Source organism: Nicotiana sylvestris, chromosome 5 (assembly GCF_000393655.2).
Source record: "Nicotiana sylvestris chromosome 5, ASM39365v2, whole genome shotgun sequence".
Lineage (NCBI taxonomy): Eukaryota > Viridiplantae > Streptophyta > Magnoliopsida > Solanales > Solanaceae > Nicotiana > Nicotiana sylvestris.
The window spans coordinates 71,145,207-71,164,738 of record NC_091061.1 but is presented as its reverse complement, the minus strand read 5'-3'; the positions used below and the strand labels follow the sequence as shown (position 1 = coordinate 71,164,738).

The following is a 19,532-nucleotide window of genomic DNA, read 5'->3' as shown; positions in this document are numbered from 1 at the left end:
CCGACTAATTGTGAAGATGTTGATGTTAAACATCTTTTTCTCAAACGATATTAAAGAACACAATGCAACTCATGTAACCGGGCCACGTTTAGTTAACTACATAAATTCCATTACAGCTGACATAACATTCTTTATTCTATGTTGAGCCTAGTATGATTTGTTTTCTTGCTAAATTACTACAAACTCTCGTTTGGAATAAATAGTGAACGTAAAGCGAGTTTTAGAGCTCAATAAAACACATTATATTCGGTTCAAAATATGCATTATATATATATATATATGACCATACTGAATCTAGTTAGATCATGAATTTGTCTCTACCTAAAACGTTGAACGTATGTTCTCACAATAGATTGAGATGTAAGCTACACTAGGATTGAATAAAGTTAAAATATAACCAGATGGATTCTTAACGTGTCAATAGCTGTCCCAAATTTACTTAAGTAAAAAAGTAATTAAGAAATTTAATCACTTGATAAATTTGAAATAATGATCCGGATTCGCAGAAGAGTTAAAATAACAAACATAAATCTGTCACATAAGTGTGTATTAGGAAACATAATTAAATTTTATTTGTTATTTTGATTTTAATTTATTTTAGATTAACAGTTAAATTATAATTCTATGATCAACAATGCAATTAAAAGGGCCTTAAATTGCCTTGGATAACACAAAATTAAAATCCGCTGGGAAAAAGAGTTTGTTGCACTCAAGAGTCAAGTATATATCAATGTGTCATTGGAACTTAATCACAATCTTGTGGGGAAAAGAAAAACAAGACCATGGTTGAATTAATTTTGGTCTTTTTAATCATTAAAATGAATGTGCCCCATGCATGGACTACTTGGACCGGGGACTTTGGGAGTGTCATCAAAGGAGAACTCACCAGAAACAATAATCTCTCTCGTAAAAGAGAAAAAAATAACCCACACTCAATACACATATCGGAAATATAAGCTCTGACACTCCACATACAAATAAGTAAATCCCAAAGAAATTTAATACTGTATAATTCTAAAAACGAACAAAAGAAATTCAAAATTATAGCACTATATAAAGGCTGTAGATATATTATAAAACAAAAAGAAAAAAATGTCACCTCTAACTTCTTCACTAATGGAGTAGTATATATTTGTCCAATCTCTCCATCCCCTAAAACCAAACCAAACCAATCCGGTTGGAGATACTTACGATTGCAGAGTGCTCTCCATGAGAGTATCTCTTCCTCAAGATCAAAACTTAGAAACGAAGAAAAACTCACAAATCCATTTATTTGTATTTGGTTTTTGGATCACTATGTGTAATCCAAATACTCTTGTGATTGATAAAAAATCACAAGAAACCAATTTGTATCTCGATCTACTATCACTACCAACCACCTTAGAACCCCAAGAAAATCCGAAACAGATCCAAGAAAAATCTGCCAACTTCACTTTTTTCCCAACCCCATCACAAATCCTCCATGAAAGCAGAGCTCTTTTCAACCTAGCATTCCCTATAGCACTCACTGCCCTTATACTTTACTGTCGTTCCATTCTTTCAATGCTTTTTCTTGGCCATCTTGGTGATACTGAATTAGCCGCTGGCTCTTTAGCCATTGCATTTGCTAATATAACAGGCTATTCTGTGCTCTCTGGTTTAGCTCTGGGAATGGAGCCTCTTTGTTCTCAAGCTTTTGGTGCTCAACGTCCTAAGCTTCTCTCCTTAACTTTACAAAGGTCTGTCATTTTCCTTCTCTGTTGTTCTTTGCCCATCACGTTCCTTTGGCTCAACATTTCCAACATTCTCCTTTATTTACATCAAGAAACCAGCGTCACAAGTTTGGCTCATACCTATCTTATTTTTTCACTCCCTGATCTTATCACTAATTCTTTTTTCCACCCTATTCGCATTTACCTTCGTGCTCAAGGAATTACAAATCCACTCACGTTGTCTTCCTTAGCCGGAACCATTCTACATTTTCCCATCTATTATTTGTTCACTTTTCGGCTTCGGCTTGGTGTGGCTGCCGTTGCGGCTGCCTCTGCTACATCAAATGCGGCGGCACTCGTGGCGCTTGTTTTGTATATCAGGATTAGCAGGTTGCACAAGCCGACTTGGAGGAACCCGAGCTTCGACTGCCTGACTGGGTGGAAGCCACTCATTCGGTTAGCCGCGCCAAGTTGTGTTTCGGTATGTCTAGAGTGGTGGTGGTACGAGATTATGATAATTTTGTGTGGATTACTTGTGGACCCTAAGGCTACTGTTGCATCCATGGGTGTGTTGATTCAGACGACGTCGTTACTCTATGTGTTCCCCTCTTCTCTCGGGTTTGCGGTGTCCACTCGGGTTGGTAATGAGCTAGGAGCTAATCGGCCCGATAGGGCTCGGGTATCAGCCCTGGTGTCGATGTGTCTGGCCGGCCTGATGGGCTTATTAGCTGTGTTTTTTGCTACATCAATGAGAAGTATATGGGCTAAAATGTTTACAGCCGATGTTAATATTTTACGTTTGACATCGGCTGCATTGCCGATTTTGGGGTTGTGCGAGCTCGGAAACTACCCGCAAACCGTCGGGTGTGGCGTTGTTCGGGGGACTGCCCGGCCGTCAACGGCCGCTCATGTCAATCTTGGAGCATTCTATCTTGTGGGTATGCCAGTGGCTATTGGGCTTGGTTTCTGGATAGGAATGGGCTTTGTTGGGCTTTGGATTGGATTACTTTCAGCCCAGGTATGTTGTGCTGGGTTGATGTTGTATGTGGTAGGGACCACCAACTGGGATTACGAAGCCGTGAGAGCACAGGTGCTCACGTGCACAGGATGTTTAGAAACTCCAGTACTTGGTGAAAAGGAGCCGCTGATTTGCGTGACGGTGACTTCATAATGATAAATAGTTGACGAAATAGAACCTCTAATGTAATTTTCCATATTTTGTTTTTCTTGATATTCATATCGACTACAATTATGCTTGATTGTTCATTAGTGATTCTTTATTTCTTTTATGTATTTTTCTTTGGGAAGGGGAGCAAGGGACCGGGGAGGGTTAAGGTCTTAAGTCGCGTAAATGGTGTAGGTAAAATTAAAGGTTATGGTGAGACAATTTTAACAACTAAATTTTGGTTGTAACGTTCCTAATAAATATGTTACATTTTTTAGTTCACTGGCTTTTCTTTTGCTCCTATTGCTTTATCTATTTTGTACTAGATACTTGTGGATTGAATACATGTACTAAAAATTGGAATTAGTTCTTCAATTAGCTGCCTTTTCCACTTGAGGATAACTGGTTTATTGGACTCTTGTTCTAGTGTGTTCCACTGATATTTGTTCAAATGCATTAGTAAAAGCATTTGATGCTTACCCCACTTTAATTTACATGTTTTGGCTGTAGTCGATTGCTTCCTTAATTGAAACAAGTTTAATGTCGTGTATCGCTTTCTTTTTTATCCTTTTTGACTGGATCATTCAGACAGCATGGCAAAGCTACATGTCATCGAAACTTTGACATGCTCCTTGTTTACCGGGGAATAATAATAACAATTAAATTTGTTGATGAGACTCTAAAAATATGTAATTTATTTTTATGCAAGTTTGTTAAGCAGTTGATGCTAAGTATATGAGATTTAGAGACAAAATAAAGTTAAGGAGGGAGCTATAACCAAACCGATAGGTCAGTCACTTGGTACCTCGAGGTCGATCCCGGGGCTCGGCCACGAGCTGTTGCGGGTAATCGAGGTAGGGCTAACAGTTATGAGGCGATTAAAGATGGCTCTTTATGGTCAATGATAAGCAATAAATGATGAACAAATATGGGGATAAAAGCTATAATATCAAGAGAATATGTTAGAGAGCGAAATAGAGAGTTCTTGTATATTTCGTGTGGAGCAAATGAAGTGACCAACCCTTACAAAGTGATAAGGATCCTTTTTATATAGGAGGGAAATCCCATCATAGTACAACAAGCATTAATTACAAAGATATGGAGATGTGACCACTAAATGACACCCGGACTCGGATCTTAGAGTAGCTTTTTAGGCTCTGTCAGTCCTAGCCACGTGCCTTGGGAACTCCCCGTTTCCGCAGTGGTTGTGTTTGACATTATCACAAGACCGAGTGTCGACAAACCTCAAGGGAGGAATTTCGATCGTAGCCTTGTAACTCCGGGACTTCGAGACGGTCTTCCGAAGTGCTTTGATAATGAAAAATTGGACCCCCCGATTTCACCGTATACACTCTTCTAGTAAAATGTTTGTCATTCTTAAACTTAGGAACAATTATCATTAACTGCTCATCATTTAAATATTGATAAATTGAATTTTGATCCATGTGGTATTGATGTCCGACTAGAGTTACATGTTTCATAGTATTATGTGCCATACAATTTAGTGTTATATTGAGCATTTCGTACGATGCTTTGAGCTTAATTATGTGTTTTTGGATGTAGGAGTACTTGAAAGTAGAGTTGAGGAACAGGCGTGATAACATGCACGAGGCGCCGAGCAACGCGGCCAAACCAGCGGTGATAGAGAGAATGCACGCCTGCAGCCTCTATCCGACAAGAACTCCTTTTTCAGTTTTGTTTAGACTTGGTTATTTTCGTCCAAGCTTTACCCCATCCGTATATATTGTTGGAGTGTGTGAATAAAGTCCTACGTGAAAAGTAGAAAAGAAAAATAAGTTACTTATAAGGAGTTGAAAAAATTGTGTGGGCTTGACCCAAAGCGGACAATATCAAACTATGTTAAACATATCTTTGGACTGTTTTAGCCAAACAACTAGTATCCGAGCCAATTGTTTGGGGGGGACTATGGAGATGGCGGAATTGTGGCATGGGGGCCCGACTTATTGCCTTTGCCCGTGTACGGGGTTTACGGGCTTTACTCGTAGCTTTGAAGACGCATAAACATCCTTTGGGCTTTGGTGACCGTAAATACTCAGGATCATGTGGGTGACACACAGTTAATCACCCAATTAGCCCATACACGGTAATGGGTCATGTGAAACTTAGATCAAGGGGGAGATTATTGGAGTGTGTAAACAAAGTCCCGCATGAAAAGTAGAAAAGAAAAATAAGCTACTTATAAGGAGTTAGATTGTCACGACCCAAATTTTTCTCCGTAGGATGTCGTGGTGGCACCTAGTCTAAGACTAGATAAGCCTAACAAATATGCAGAATAACTTAATTAATAGTTAAGCCTCAAACTCAGCAACTATGTAAAACAAACTCTGCAAATTAACATATACAACTCCCGAGACCCGATGAAATACAAGTCACAAGCTTTAAGTAGAAATACTGGATAATCCGATACATCAATGTCTATATCTAAAACGATAATGCATAATGATATCTAGAGGGAGGAGAACTCTGAGGCCTGCGGACGATGGCAGGTATACCTTGAAGTCTCCGTAGCAGAATCCTAGCTAATGCATAGGATGGTAGGAAGTACCTAGATATGCACAAAAAGATGTGTAGAAGAGTAGCATGCGTACACCACAATAGTACCCAATAAGTGTCAAGTCTAACCTCGATAGAGTAGTGACAAGATCAAGTCAGGTCCCTACTGAAAATAAATAAGAAGACTGAACAAGTGTAAGGTACTGTAATAATGACAGTAATGAAATTGAAACAACAAATATCATATCAAGATTTAACTACACGAACTAAGCAATTAGTGCAATGCGGATAAAACAAATAAAAATTCTAAGGAAACAATAACCAAAGACAAGTGCAATAACAGAGAAATTCTAATAAGAGTCACTACCGGGGTACCGCCTTATAGTGTCAAATCACAAGAATAAGTTACAATCTTTCCTTATATCACCGCGGGAGCCTTCACATTTAGTTTTGAAAATTATTTTTTCCGAAATAGTATCTCGAGTTTTAGCCCACCTTATCACACCGCATGTCTTCTAGTAGTTCCCCTACTAGCCACGTGTATCAAGCCCGCCTTATCTCACCACATACGTTTCAACCCCAAGACCTTATACCACCACATGCATATCAATATCACAATGTATAACAAATCGCACCTCAAGTGCCCAATATCACAACTAGCCGTAGAAACCAAACAATAACAGAATTCGCAATTAGGAGCCCACCGCTCAACCACAATGTACACAAAGCCTCAACAATAACAACCGGAAGTGAATAACTCAATAAAATGATATTTCACAACACTTTCCCTAAATAGAAATTTCGGCCGTTGTAACTCGATACCAATTTCAACAATCAGATATTTCCAAGAAAGACAACTTCAAGTAAAGAGTTCAACAATTAAATAATGAATACGGAATAAAGGAACAAGATCTTCAACTAAACATGTAGAGCAAATAGCAAGTAAGAGATAAGACAAGTAGACATGTGAAATAGACTAGAAAGGATGACTATAACATGTTAAGATAACTCAATTAAGACATGAAATGAAATCAACATAGCTAAAAATGGTAGTTTCTATATTTAGCCCGTGTACACACTCGTCACCTTGCGTACATGATTTTCACATACCACAATTATCATAATCGATAAACTCCTAAGGGGTATTTCCCATAGAAGGTTAGACAAGTCACTTACCTCAAATCGAGCTAACTTAATCAACTAGAAGGCCTTTCCCTCTATTATCCGACTCTGAACGGCTCGAATCTAACCAAAACAACTTCATACAATAAATATAAACTATAGGAAACTAATTCAAACAATAAAATTATGACCTTTAATAAGAAATAAAAAGTCAACTTAAAAAGTCCACCCGAACATCCATGTCGAACCCAACCAAAGTTATACAATTCGAACACCCATTCGATAACGAGTCCACTCATACAAGAATTACTGAAATCCGACCTCAAATAGCCTTGAAAATCCTTAATTTTTAGCCTAAGAAGTTTTACAAATTTTTCTCAAATTTTCAGCTCAAAAACACTAATTAAATGATGAAATTATCAACAGATTCATGTAAATTAACCAAAACCGAGTTAGGATTCCTTATTCCAAAGTTCTCTATAAAAACCCTCAAAATATTGCCTCCCACCGAGCTCTCTATGTCCAAAAATGGACTATGAAGATTTACCCTCGAACAAGACCTTTCTGCTCAGTGATCCTCGCTTTTGCGGGCCTGGGGTCGCACATGCGGAAAAACCATCACAGGTGCAGATTCCACTTAAGTCTAGGAGTACCGCTTCTAAGGACCATGGCTCGCACCTGCGATCCCGCTTCTACAGAGAAGGAGACCGCACCTGCGGTCCTGCCCAAAGCCTCCTCCTCCAATTCTTCTTCTACGCAAGCTGGTCCGCGCCTACGTAGGCGCATATGCACCCATGTGTCCGAACCTGCGAGCCCAGCCCCGGCTCTCCTTTTCCCTCCTGCGCTGCACCTTCCGCACCCACAATTCTGCACCTACAGTCAATCCCTCTGCATGTGCGATAACACCAGCAGGCTTGGGACTTCTGCAATGAAGCTAAGTCCAAAATTGGTCTGAATTCGATCCGAACCAGACCCGGGGGCCGAGGACCCCGTCTGAATATACCAACAAGTTCCAAAACATATAACGGACCTGTTCGAGGAAAAAAATCACGTCAAACAACATCGATTCTACTAATCGCAACCCAAAATCAAGCCTATGCAACTATGAACTTTTGAATTCCGAAACAAATGCGGATTCATACCAAAACAACTCCGATTGACTCCAACATTTTCACACAAGTTATAAATGACATCGCTGACCTATTCTAACTTCCAAAACCGGTATTTGACCCCGATATCATTAATGTCTACTCTCAGTCAAACTTTCCAAAATCTTTTTTTTTCAACGTTCGCCAATTCATGCCGAAATGACCAAGTCAACATCCAGACATGCTCCTAAGTCTAAAATCACCATACAGAGCTCTTGTATCCGTCAAAACTCCATTCTGAGGTCGTCTAGACAAAATTCAAACTACGGTTAACTCTTTCAACTTAAACCTCCCAACTTTGGGATTATGTGTCCCATTTCACTATGAAACTCACCCGGAACAAAACCCAAACATCCCGGCAAGTTACATAACCACAATATATCACAGAAAAGGCAATAAATAGGGGATCAAGACTAAATTACTCAAAATAACCGACCGGTTAATTACCTCCTACCTCTCTTAAAGAAAATGTTCGTCCTCAAACGAGTGTAGAGACATACCTGAAGTGGTGAAAAGATGAGGATAACGGCTAAGTATATCATGCTCGATCTCCCAAGTCTCCTCCTCGACTGGCTGACCCCTCCACTAAACCTTGGCTGACGCAATGTTCTTCGACCTCAACTTCCGAACCTGCCTGTCCAAAATGGCCACCGGCTCAACATAAGACAAAATCCTTGTCCAACTGGACTGAGATGAAATCTTACACGTGAGACGGATCACTGTGATTCTTCCGAAGCATAGAAATATGAAATACTGGATGAACTGCAGTTAGACTAGGTGATAGTGCAAGCCTATAGGCCACCTCTTCAATCCTCTCATGTATCTCAAATGGTACGATATACCTAGGTATCAAATTTCCCTTCTTCCCAAACCTCATAACACCCTTTATTGGCGAAACCCGGAGCAAGACCTGCCCAACCATGAATGTAACATCGCGACCCTTCCAATCCGCATAACGCTTCTATCTGGATTGAGCTGTACGAAGTCGATCTTGAATAAATATAACCTTTTCCAAAGCATCCTGAACCAAGTCTGTACCCCGTAGCCTAGCCTCACCCGGCTCAAACCAACCCACTAGACACCGGCACCACCTCCCATACAAAGACTCATACAAAACCATCTGAATGCTCGACTGGTAGCTGTTTTGTAGGCAAACTCCACAAGAAGCAATAACTGATCCCAAGAACCCCAAGACTCCATCACACACGCGCAGAGCATATCCTCCAGTATCTGAATAGTATGCTTGGACTGTCCATCCGTCTGAGGGTGAATGTTGTACTCAACTCAAACCGTGTGCCTAATTTATGTTGTACGTCCCTACAGAACCGTGATGTAAACTGTGTACCCTGGTCAAAGATGACAAGTACTAGCGCCATGAAGTCTGACAATCTCGCAAATATAAACCTTACCCAACTCCTCTGAGTAATAAGTGGTCACCACTGGAATGAAATGAGCCAACTTGGTCAACCTCTCTACAATCACCCATACTGCCTCGAACTTCCTCTGAGTCCATGGAAGCCCAACAACAAAATCCATAGTAACCCGCTCCCATTTCCACTATAGAATCTCTAACCTTTGAAGTAGTCCACTTGGCCGTTAATGCTCATACTTTACCTACTGACAATTTAGGCACCGAGCCACATACTCCACTATATCTTTCTTCATCCTCCTCCACCAATAGTGCTGTCTCAAGTCTTGATACATCTTTGCGGCACCTGGATGAATAGAATACTGCAAACTGTGAGCCTCCTGGAGAATCAACTCCTGCAAACCATCTACATTGGACACACATAGCTTTCTTGCTTCTATAATACACCATCCTTCCCAATAGCGACCTCATTGGCATCGTCGTGCTGAACCGTGTCTTTGAGGACAAGCAAATGGAAGTTGTCATACTAATGTTCTCTGATAAGATCATAAAGAGAAGACCGTGAAACCACACATGCCAAAACTTGACTCAGCTCTGAAACATACAATCTAACAAACTGGTTGTCCAAGTCCTAACATCCAAGGCTAATGGCCTCTGCATTGCCAGTACATATGCTAAACTGCCAAAGCTCTTTTCCTTGTAACTCATGGAATTGGCCACGATGTTGGCCTTCTCGGAATGATATAGAATGGTGATATCATAATCCTTAAGCAACTATAACCACCTATGTTGATGCAAGATAAGATCCTTCTATTTGAACAAATGCTGTAGACTCCGGTTGTCAGTATAGACCTCACAAGGGACATCGTACAATAGTGCTGCCAAATCTTCAAGGCATGAACAATAGCTGCTAACTCGAGGTCATAGACAAGATAGTTCTTCTCATGCACCTTCAACTGCCTAGATGCGTAGGCTATCACCCTACCGTCCTATATCAATACCACGCCGAGGCCAACACGCGATACCTCACAGTATATAGTATAAGCCCCCGAACCCGTAGGAAATACCAACACTGAGGTTGTAGTCAAAACTGTCTAGCACTTTTGAAAACTTTCCTTACACTCGTCGGTCCACCTGAACAGAGCACCCTTCTAGGTCAATCTGATCTAGGCCAACTCTGTACTGCTTCAATCTTATTTGGATCTACCTTGATCCCCTCACTCGACACTACATAACCCAAAAATGCCACCGAATCAAGCCATAAGTCACACTTTGAAAATTTTGCATACAACTAGCTCACTTGGCTCAACAATAGAAATCCCTACAGTTCAGCCATCCACGACTAATTAATTCACTCTTCTTAAAGATCTTGTGAAATGGTCTATGTCATTCGCTTTCCCTTCCATTCTTATGGTAACTAGGCCTGATAGCATCTTTGCTAGTCTTTCCGGACTAGGAGCTCTACTAGGATTGATCATGGGAAATTACTTGATTTATGAAAGAAAGAATGACGTGGGTGTCACACCTCTTTTTTACCACACGAGGGTATATGAGAGTTTTTTCCAAATTAAGTGACATTATTCGAAATGGGATTATTTAAATTATCAGAGTCGCCACTTGGAATAGTTTATTTGGCGTCCAAAGTCACCGGTTTATTTTAAATCCCAGATAGAGGAAGTTTCGAGTTTGTTTTAAAAGTCTGCGAACCAAAAATTCTAGATAAGAAATTCTGTTAACCCGGGAGAAGGTGTTAGGCATTCCCGGGTTCCGTGGTTCTAGCACGGTCGCTTAGTGATTTATACTTGGCTTAAGTTGTCTATTACTTATTTTAGGACCTATGTGCATATACCTTTTACCGCTTTTAGTCACTTGATTTATTCGTAATTAAAGAATTGAGTTACACGTACGTATACTCTTTTCCTTTGGCGGGTCAAAATCATGTCACGCGACGTATCCACAATTAATAACGCTTTATTTATTTTATTAAGAAAAGTTTGGTTGAAGTTGCGTGAACGCATCCCTCGGGTTACTTTTAGAATTAAATTAACAATTATGTTACACGAACGTATATATAATCGCAATACTAATATAAATCAGGCCTAAAGCAAACTACGATTATTTAGGGTTATTCTAATACTAAATTAATATTTATATGAGGGCCATAGGTTATTTGGTGAAATATGGCATACCTCAATTTTAGAAGGCTTGTTTAATTAAGGTAATAAAAGGAGTTCTTACTCACAACTATTTTGGACTTAATGTCAAACTAATAATTATAGGTAGGGAAATATGAGGCAGGTCTTTATTTATTTGAAAGAATCTGGGCCAGTATTAGGCCCGATGTATTATTGAGCATGCGAAAGAAAGGGAAGTGGAGATGTCACCAATTGGGCTCCAAAATCGGGCCATGTGCAGGACCAAAGGGAAATTGAATAACATGGGTCCGATTTGGCTAGGAATCACGACTTGGGCCATCAGTAGGCCCAATTTTTCAATGATCAAGTCTTTAAATACTAAAAACAACTACTGCAATCACAACAAAACCTTTATGCCAATATTTGCATAGATTTTAAAACAGAACACATAATATGATAGGCCCTAACTAATTAACATGTATCTAATAATAACAAGAGCAAATTACAATCTACACCATTTTAAAACACGGATGAACATCAACTTTTAAAAATGCATGGAATCAGTAGTGATTAAGGGCTAAATGATTGTATTTTTTACAAGAGGACTAACTCTTATTTACAAGATGTATAACAGACCTTTCAATTGAAACATCTATTCTAAATCAAAAATTTAAAGCTTCCAAATAACTTACACATCACAGCCACACTAGCAAAGAAGAAATCCAGCTATAATACTAGCACTCCTCATGACTTACATGAATATGTTTATTTAAAAGGAGTCTAAAACAGTCCTACATATAAAGTCCTTCAAATAATAGTCCAGTCTCTTATGTACACATGAAATTCCAATTCTAATTTTCAGCTCAAAAGCTAAGATAAAATTGGATAAAAATAGATATCGATTTTACATAATGAAATGAGGACTTAAACAGACGAAGGGAAGGAATAAAAACAAAAAAAAGAAATAAAGAAAAGAAGCAAGAAAGTGTTTTAAAGAAAAGAAGAAGCATAGATCTGCAGCTTCAATATCTAGCCAAGCATATTATAACTTCAACTTTGTATTTCATGGTTTGGTGAAGTACCTGATACAGCAACAAGGAAAGCAAAATCCTGAGGTCAAAACAATATGAAAATCGACCAGGAAAACAGCAACCAAAGCAACAACTAAAATCACAGCTTCAATGACCAACTCTACTTCAACTTAGAACCTAGAAATTCCCATGAAATAGAACCCTTTTGTAAAAAAAAAAAAAACTAGTATGCTTTTCGAGTAAACTTAGAATGAGAGAATGCATAGAACTTTGAGGTCTTTCTTTTAGGTTATCCAAATCTGATTTTCTGTATAGAAATGGTACTATATATAAGTACCAAAGATGCCATGTACTGAAGGAATTATTCCCTCAGCCACAAAGAGCATATTCCAATAGAAATGGACAGCTGATTTTCCCCCCATTGGTTTCAGTACTTTGTACTAACCAAATGAAGCCAGCTGCCCCTCTATTCTAGAACATTCCAGCCTGAAATTATCTGATTTCAAAACTATCTACCCCTTTATGACCTCCCTATGTTTCTTTACTTACAATTAGCCCCTACAAATCCTTAGAAATTGAAAATGTGGCAAACAAAAACAATCAAAACAAGTGAATACAAACAGATCAAAAAGCAAAGTTTGAACATCTGAAAACATGAAAAGTAATAATCCTAAAACCTTTAAAATGAACTGAAATTGCTTTTCAAACTCACCGTCCTGGTAATTAAGAGATAAACTAAACTAGGCTACTTAGGCGGACATTGAAGCAACAATTAAAACACATCAACAACTTAGAAGAAACCAAGATGCCTTGAGCTACACTATTTATTATATATATTTTAGAACTGGATTGATTACTGACCAATAATAAGATAAACAAAGATAAACGAAACTCAAAATGCACTAATGAATTTAGACTGGTTAAACATGAATTAAGCCAAACAAAAAAAAACCTTAGTGATCCAAAATTGTGGCCTCTTGAATTATTTTAATTTGTCACAGAAAAACAGCAAACATAAAAAGTGGAGAACAGAGAAGAAGATAAAGAAACAGAAAAGAAAAAGAAAAGAAGAAGACGAAAGAAAATTATACCTATACTAAAATGGGAAACAAATGGCTCAGGCAAAACGGGTCAGTTGATAAAACTTCTTGTACGACACACCCATTAATTGGCTGTTCTTAATAAGAACAACCAACTAATGGTCGTCTAGATTCATAAACTCCATGCACTGACTGAGAAGGAATAAAGAGGAATTAGGGTTTTTTACTCAGAACCTTAGATTACAAATTTGAATGAATCGAGGCTGATTCAAAGGGGGTTAATGGTGGTTTAGGGTTCAGGGGGTGCAAGGGTCATAAGGTGTGAATATTGAGTGATTTGGGTAAACTAGGGTTTTGGAGTTTCGAATTTTGATCCAAGATTCGAAGGGTCTAACACGGATTTGGGGAAATTGGTTAGGAGATTCATAAAAAGGAGGGGATTAGGGTTCTGTGGTGTGAAAATGGTGGTGTTTGGAGTACCGGCGCCGCCGTGGGCGATTTCCGGTGGGCGGAGATGGCGAGGGAATCCTAGGCGACTAGCGTTTGAATTTTTTAGAGAGACGAGTGGGAAATGAAGGGATCTTAAGGGTTTAGTGGGTGTGTTCGAACATCTATAAGGGAGGGGAAGGGTTAGTTCCCAACCGTCCGATCAAAAAAGATCAACGACTGAGATTGGAAGTTACCAAACGATGTCGTTTGAATTAGCTGGGGGAATTGGACCGGGTAAAAAAGGTTTGGGCTTGGGTAAGATTTAGACGGGTTTTGGGGCAATTTGGGCTAGTTTAGGTATTAAAATCAGTCCAATTCCAAAGTAAAAAAAAATAAATCCAATCCTCTTTTATTCCTCTTCTTTTATTTCCAATTTCTTTTCTTTTTCTTTTAATTAAAAATCCTAAAATTGAAATCCTAAATTATCTACAAAATGTGAAATTAATCTAATTACCTAATTTCCAAAATTATAAAAAATACTTAATCCTAAATTAAAAGAGAAAAATCAATAACCTAAAGGTAAAAGGAAAAAGTATAAAAATGAAGTATTTTTTGTGATTTTCATTTTATAAAACAAATAATTATTGATTAACGCTAAAAAAATGTAAGAATAAAACCTAAATACAATGCATGATAGTTTGGTATTTTTCATGATTTAAATAAAAATTAAACCTGCACAGAAATGCAAATAATTAATAAAATTTTACAAAAAATTCCTAAAAATGGCAAATAATTAAGAAAAATCTATTTTCTTGGATTCTGTAGGAGTAATTCATATAGGGCAAAAATCGCATGCTGACAACTGCCCCTCTTTGCTCAGAAACACGAAGGATTTTCGGGCAAACATAAAATGAGCAATTACGAGGGATTTTTGCCCGTTCAAAACTCCATGAGAATCATCTTTTGAAAAAGCTTGACCAAACATTGCTTCGGAGGTTGCCTATATATCCTTGGTTATAAAGGAATTAGGTCAGTGTAGTTCTGGAAGTTTTGGTAGCTGGGACTACTGGAAAACTGTGATTTCACTGCTGTTGCTGCTGTTTCTACTTGTTGAACTCCTTGTTACACCGAAATGAAAAATAAAAAGCTAAACTAGCTAAGCCTATCAACTACGAGTTACAAGATTCCTATCTATAAACCTTATAAAGTTTGATCTTGAGTCTTGGATGGTTCTTCCTGTAGACTCTGATATGAATCTTGATGCTCGTTAGCTGCAACCACTGGTTCATTCTTCTTCAGCTTTTGGATCAAGGCGGGACATGCAAAACTTGTAACTTCAATCATATCTTGAGCAGTCCGCATCTTTTCTCTTCTTCTACACTTTGAGTTCAACTTCTTTTCTTTTATTCGGGTTGAGACTTCTTCTTTTGGTCATCTTAAACCATGTGCCTCACGACAAAAACTTGTTCAGACACCAAAGCAAACAAACGAACAAAATTTTCTGCCCCAATTTTCACTAGGAAAATTTTGTGAGTTATTGTAACATAAATCTAAACTACTTTTTATTTGAAAACAATAAAATAAGGATTGTGTATCCTTGGAAAAAGAGATTAGGGAGCGGAGCCCTATTTCTCTAATGAAATCAACTAGGGAGTGGAGACCCTATGATGGAAAAACGACTAGGGAGTGGAGACCCAATGTCTAAAATAAACTAAACTAGGGAGTGGAGACCCTATGTCTAAAATAACTTCAACTAGGGAGTGGAAACCCTATGTTAGAAAAGCAGACTAGGGAGTGGAGACCTTGTACCTAAAATAAAATCAACTAGGGAGTGGAGATCCTATGTTGGAAAAACGATTAGGGAGTGGAGACCCTATGTCTAAAATAAAATCAACTAGGGAGTGGAGACCCTATGTTCGAAAAGCGACTAGGGAGTGGAGATCCTATGTCTAAAATAACTTCAACTAGGGAGTGAAGACCATATGCTGGAAAACCGACTAGGGAGTGGAGACCCTATGTCTAAAATAACTTCAACTAGGGAGTGGAAACCCTATGTTGGAAAAGCAGACTAGGGAGTGGAAACCCTATGCCTAAAATAAACTCAACTAGGGAGTGAAGACCCTATGTTGGAAAAGCAGACTAGGGAGTGGAGATTCTATGCCTAAAAATAAAATCAACTAGGGAGTGGAGACTCTATGTTGGAAAAGCTACTAGGGAGTGGAGACTCTATGCCTAAAAATAAAATCAATTAAGTAGTAGAGACCCTATGTTGGAAAAGCGACTAGGGAGTAGAGACCCTATGTCTAAAATAACTTCAACTAGGGAGTGGAGACCCTATGTTGGAAAACCGACTAGGGAGGGGAGACCCTATGTCTAAAATAAAATCAACTAGGGAGTGGAAACCCTATGTTGGAAAAAACGTAACTAGAGATTGGGGACCCTAGACTACCATGTTTTTGAATTTTTCTTCTTATTCTGTTCTTTTTTTTTATTTCATGATTAAATGTGGGAATGAATTTTGGAGGGGACTTCCCTTTATGGATTGTTGCTGCAAAGCTGCTTCTAGCCCTTGAGCAGTTTCTTTTTGGTTGCCCCTGCTTCTTGCAAGGTTGCTTTGGATTGCACCTGTTTCATGTTTTTCAACAAAGAACAATGGTTAGTTTGAAACAGTTATTGGTTTTGTGGCCTTGATTGTTTTGATCACTTGATCTCGGCCCAATTCTTTCTATGAAAATTTCTGTTGCTCGTTGACTTTGTGGAAACCAATCTCTCTTCCAAAATTTCACATGATGGTTAGCTCGTGTGGGGATTTGGCCTTTTCACCTTATTCTACCTTTATGGGCACTTGACTTTGGATTTGTTTCCTTTTCAATAATTTTGACTTTGGAGCATCGACCATCATTTCCAGTCGAGATCAACTTGATGCATCTGCTGAGGCTGGGTGCTTTTCCTTGAATTCGGCTTTTGTTAAGCAGAACCCTGTAGAACTGATCTTGCCATCTTTTCTTTGGTATTAGTTTCGGAGAAGGATTAGACCGAAAGGGACTCAAAGAATAGTAAACAAAAGACATGATAATGAATTTAACAAAAGTGTCCCTTTCGGGGGGAAGAAAGAAAGACTTATCTGGAGTTCATGCAGACTTCAATAGACATGACATGCTTCTTGGACTAGATACCTGATCTACATAACCATCTAATATCTCATAAACCCAACATAGCCCATGTCTTAAAACTGAGAAACCTTGCCAGTACTTTATTAGTGCCGATGGTTGTAGGGAACTCCTTCTTTTCGGTTAATGGCGCCCTTTACGGGTTTTTGCCAATTGACCTTTCTAATTTCTCTTCTTACCGTCGCCTTATAGTGATATTTGCAATTATTTACTAACAATACTCTCTCATTTTATTTCTCTGCTCACTATCACCTTACGGTGCCCGTATGGGTTTTTACCAACAAGACTCTCTCATTTTATTTCTCTCATTTCGATTGCATCAGATCCAAGTAGCTGTGTTCTCCAATCCTTGAACACTCTCACCGATTGATAGGAATCACTTGAATAGGTCTTGGGGTAAAAAGAATTTGGATCGAATTTCAACTTTGGAACCATTCAGGCGGGATCATCGCCGAACTATTATAACATCAGCCCCAGTTTCACTTTTGGGGAAATTTGGATTTTTGTTTTGGTGTGACTGAACCCCAGAGAGAGGCTGCCTACGTATCCTTTAGGAATCAAGTCTAGCATAGTTACGGGATACTTTATTTTTGATTTTGATTTTTTTTACAAACGCTTTCAGGTTCCAAAGAGGGTAGTCAAAGAAGGGTAACCGGCTCAAAGGGTTAGCAAAGGATTGGAGTGTTTGGGGTAGCGAGAATGAAAGCCTTCATCATCCCAATCGGATAATATTGGTACCGCAAAAAGGGTTAAACATAATACCTTTTGACCGCGTCTGCATTTACAGCTGTTTCAGGGTCAGTTCCTTCAATGTCTCCCAGGTACAAAGCCCCTTTTGGCAACAATTTTCTGATAATGTATGGGCCCTTCTAGTTGGGAGAGAACTTTCCTTTTGCTTCCTTGTGAAGAGGGAGAATACGTCTCTAAATGAGTTGCCCCACTTTAAAATTCCTAGGACGCACTTTATTGTTATAGGTGCGGGCCATTCTTTGTTGATACAACTGCCCGTGGCAAACCGCGGCCATCTGCTTTTCGTCAATCAAAGTTAACTTTTCTAGACGAGTTTTGACCCACTCACTATCCTCAATTTCAGCCTCAACGATGATTCAGAGAGATGAAATTTCAACCTCTGCGGGTATTACTGCTTCAGTGCCATAAACCAATAGATAGGGTGTTGCTCCGACTCTTGTGCGCATAGTTGTGCGGTATCCCAATAATGCAAACGGCAACATCTCATGCCACTGTCTCGAACTTTGGATCATCTTTCTAAGAATCTTCTTGATGTTTTTGTTTGTTGCTTCAACAACACCATTAGCTTTAGGCCGATAAGGGGTGGAATTCCGATGTGTGATCTTAAATTGTTCGCATATCTCCCTCATCAAGTGACTATTCAAGTTTGCATCATTGTCCGTAATGATAGTTGTAGGGATACCAAAACGGCAGATGATGTTGGAGTGCACAAAGTCTACCACTGCTTTCTTAGTGACGTCTTTGAGAGTGATTTCTTCAACCCATTTTGTGAAGTAGTCAATAGCAACCAATATGAATCTATGCCCATTTGAAGCTTTTGGATCGATTGGCCCAATGATATCCATACCCCAAGCAACGAATGGCCACGATGCTGACATATGATGCAATTCTGTAGGTGGTGCATGAATCAAGTCGCCGTGCACCTAACACTGATGACATTTTCGGACAAAGCTGAAGCAATCTTTTTCTATAGTCATCCAGTAATAACCTGCTCGAAGGATTTTCTTTGCCAGGACATATCCATTCATACGAGGTCCACACACTCCTGCGTGTACTTCATGCATGATGTTTCCGGCCTCTTGGGCATCCACACATCTTAAAGGTTGAGATCTGGAGTCCTTTTGTACAAGACCTCGCCGCTCAAGAAGAAACCGCTGGAAAGCCTTTTAATGGTTCTTTTTTGGTCTCCATTGGCTTGCTCGGGATATTCTTTTGTTTTCAGAAATATCTTGATATCATGATACCATGGCTGAACATTTGGTTCCACCTCAACCGTATTGCAGTAATCATGCCTTTCTTGGATTTGGATTTCCAGCGGGTCAATGTAGACATTGCCTGGATATGGCAACATCGAGGCCAAAATAGCGAGTGCATCGACTAACTCATTGTGAAAACAAGGAATGTACCTGAACTCGACTGACTTGAACCGCTTGCTAATATCTTCCACATGTTGCCTGTATGGAATAAGCTTTACATCCCGAGTTTCCCATTCTCCCTGAGCTTGTCGGATAATCAAATCTGAATCTCCCATGATTATCAATCCTTCCACATCATGGTTGATTGCCATATTCATACCCATAATGCAGGCTTCATACTTGGCAGTGTTGTTTGTGCAGAAAAACTGAAGTCGGGTTGTGGCTGGATAGTGTTGACCGGTGGGTGAGATCAAAATTGCCCCAATCCCGACACCTTTTGTGTTCACAGCTCCATCGAAGAACATTTTCCAATCATTGTTTTATTCTGATGTTACCTCAACTGAATTTACTTCCTCGTCCGGGAAGTAAGTACTCAAAGGCTAATATTTATCATCAAGAGGGTTTTCAGCTAGTTGATCTACTAAAGCTTGGGTTTTTATTGTCGTGCGGGTGACATAGACTATGTCAAACTTAGTGAGCAAGATTTTCCATTTTGCTAACCTCCATGTGGGCATCGGCTTTTGGAATATGTACTTCAGCGGGTCTAGCCTGG

General features: G+C 39.1%; 2 protein-coding genes across 2 annotated transcripts; one reads left to right on the top strand and one right to left on the bottom strand.

Moving 5' to 3' along the window:
• The first annotated feature begins 1,255 nt into the window (after positions 1 to 1,255).
• Positions 1,256 to 2,929, top strand: LOC104229339 (protein DETOXIFICATION 51-like). Its single transcript, XM_009781966.2, has one exon. It carries the CDS (start codon positions 1,297 to 1,299, stop codon positions 2,860 to 2,862), a length of 1,566 nt encoding a protein of 521 aa, XP_009780268.2. The 5' UTR covers positions 1,256 to 1,296; the 3' UTR covers positions 2,863 to 2,929.
• A 15,731-nt stretch (positions 2,930 to 18,660) lies between these two features.
• Positions 18,661 to 19,284, bottom strand: LOC138868807 (uncharacterized). Its single transcript, XM_070146379.1, has one exon. It carries the CDS (start codon positions 19,282 to 19,284, stop codon positions 18,661 to 18,663), a length of 624 nt encoding a protein of 207 aa, XP_070002480.1.
• Positions 19,285 to 19,532: the final 248 nt, after the last annotated feature.

What these genes read in the sequence shown, in the direction of transcription:
- LOC104229339 (XM_009781966.2), top strand. Translation starts at nt 1,297, where the DNA reads ATGTGTAATCCAAATACTCTTGTGATTGATAAAAAATCACAAGAAACC.
- LOC138868807 (XM_070146379.1), bottom strand. Translation starts at nt 19,284, where the DNA reads ATGTTCTTCGATGGAGCTGTGAACACAAAAGGTGTCGGGATTGGGGCA.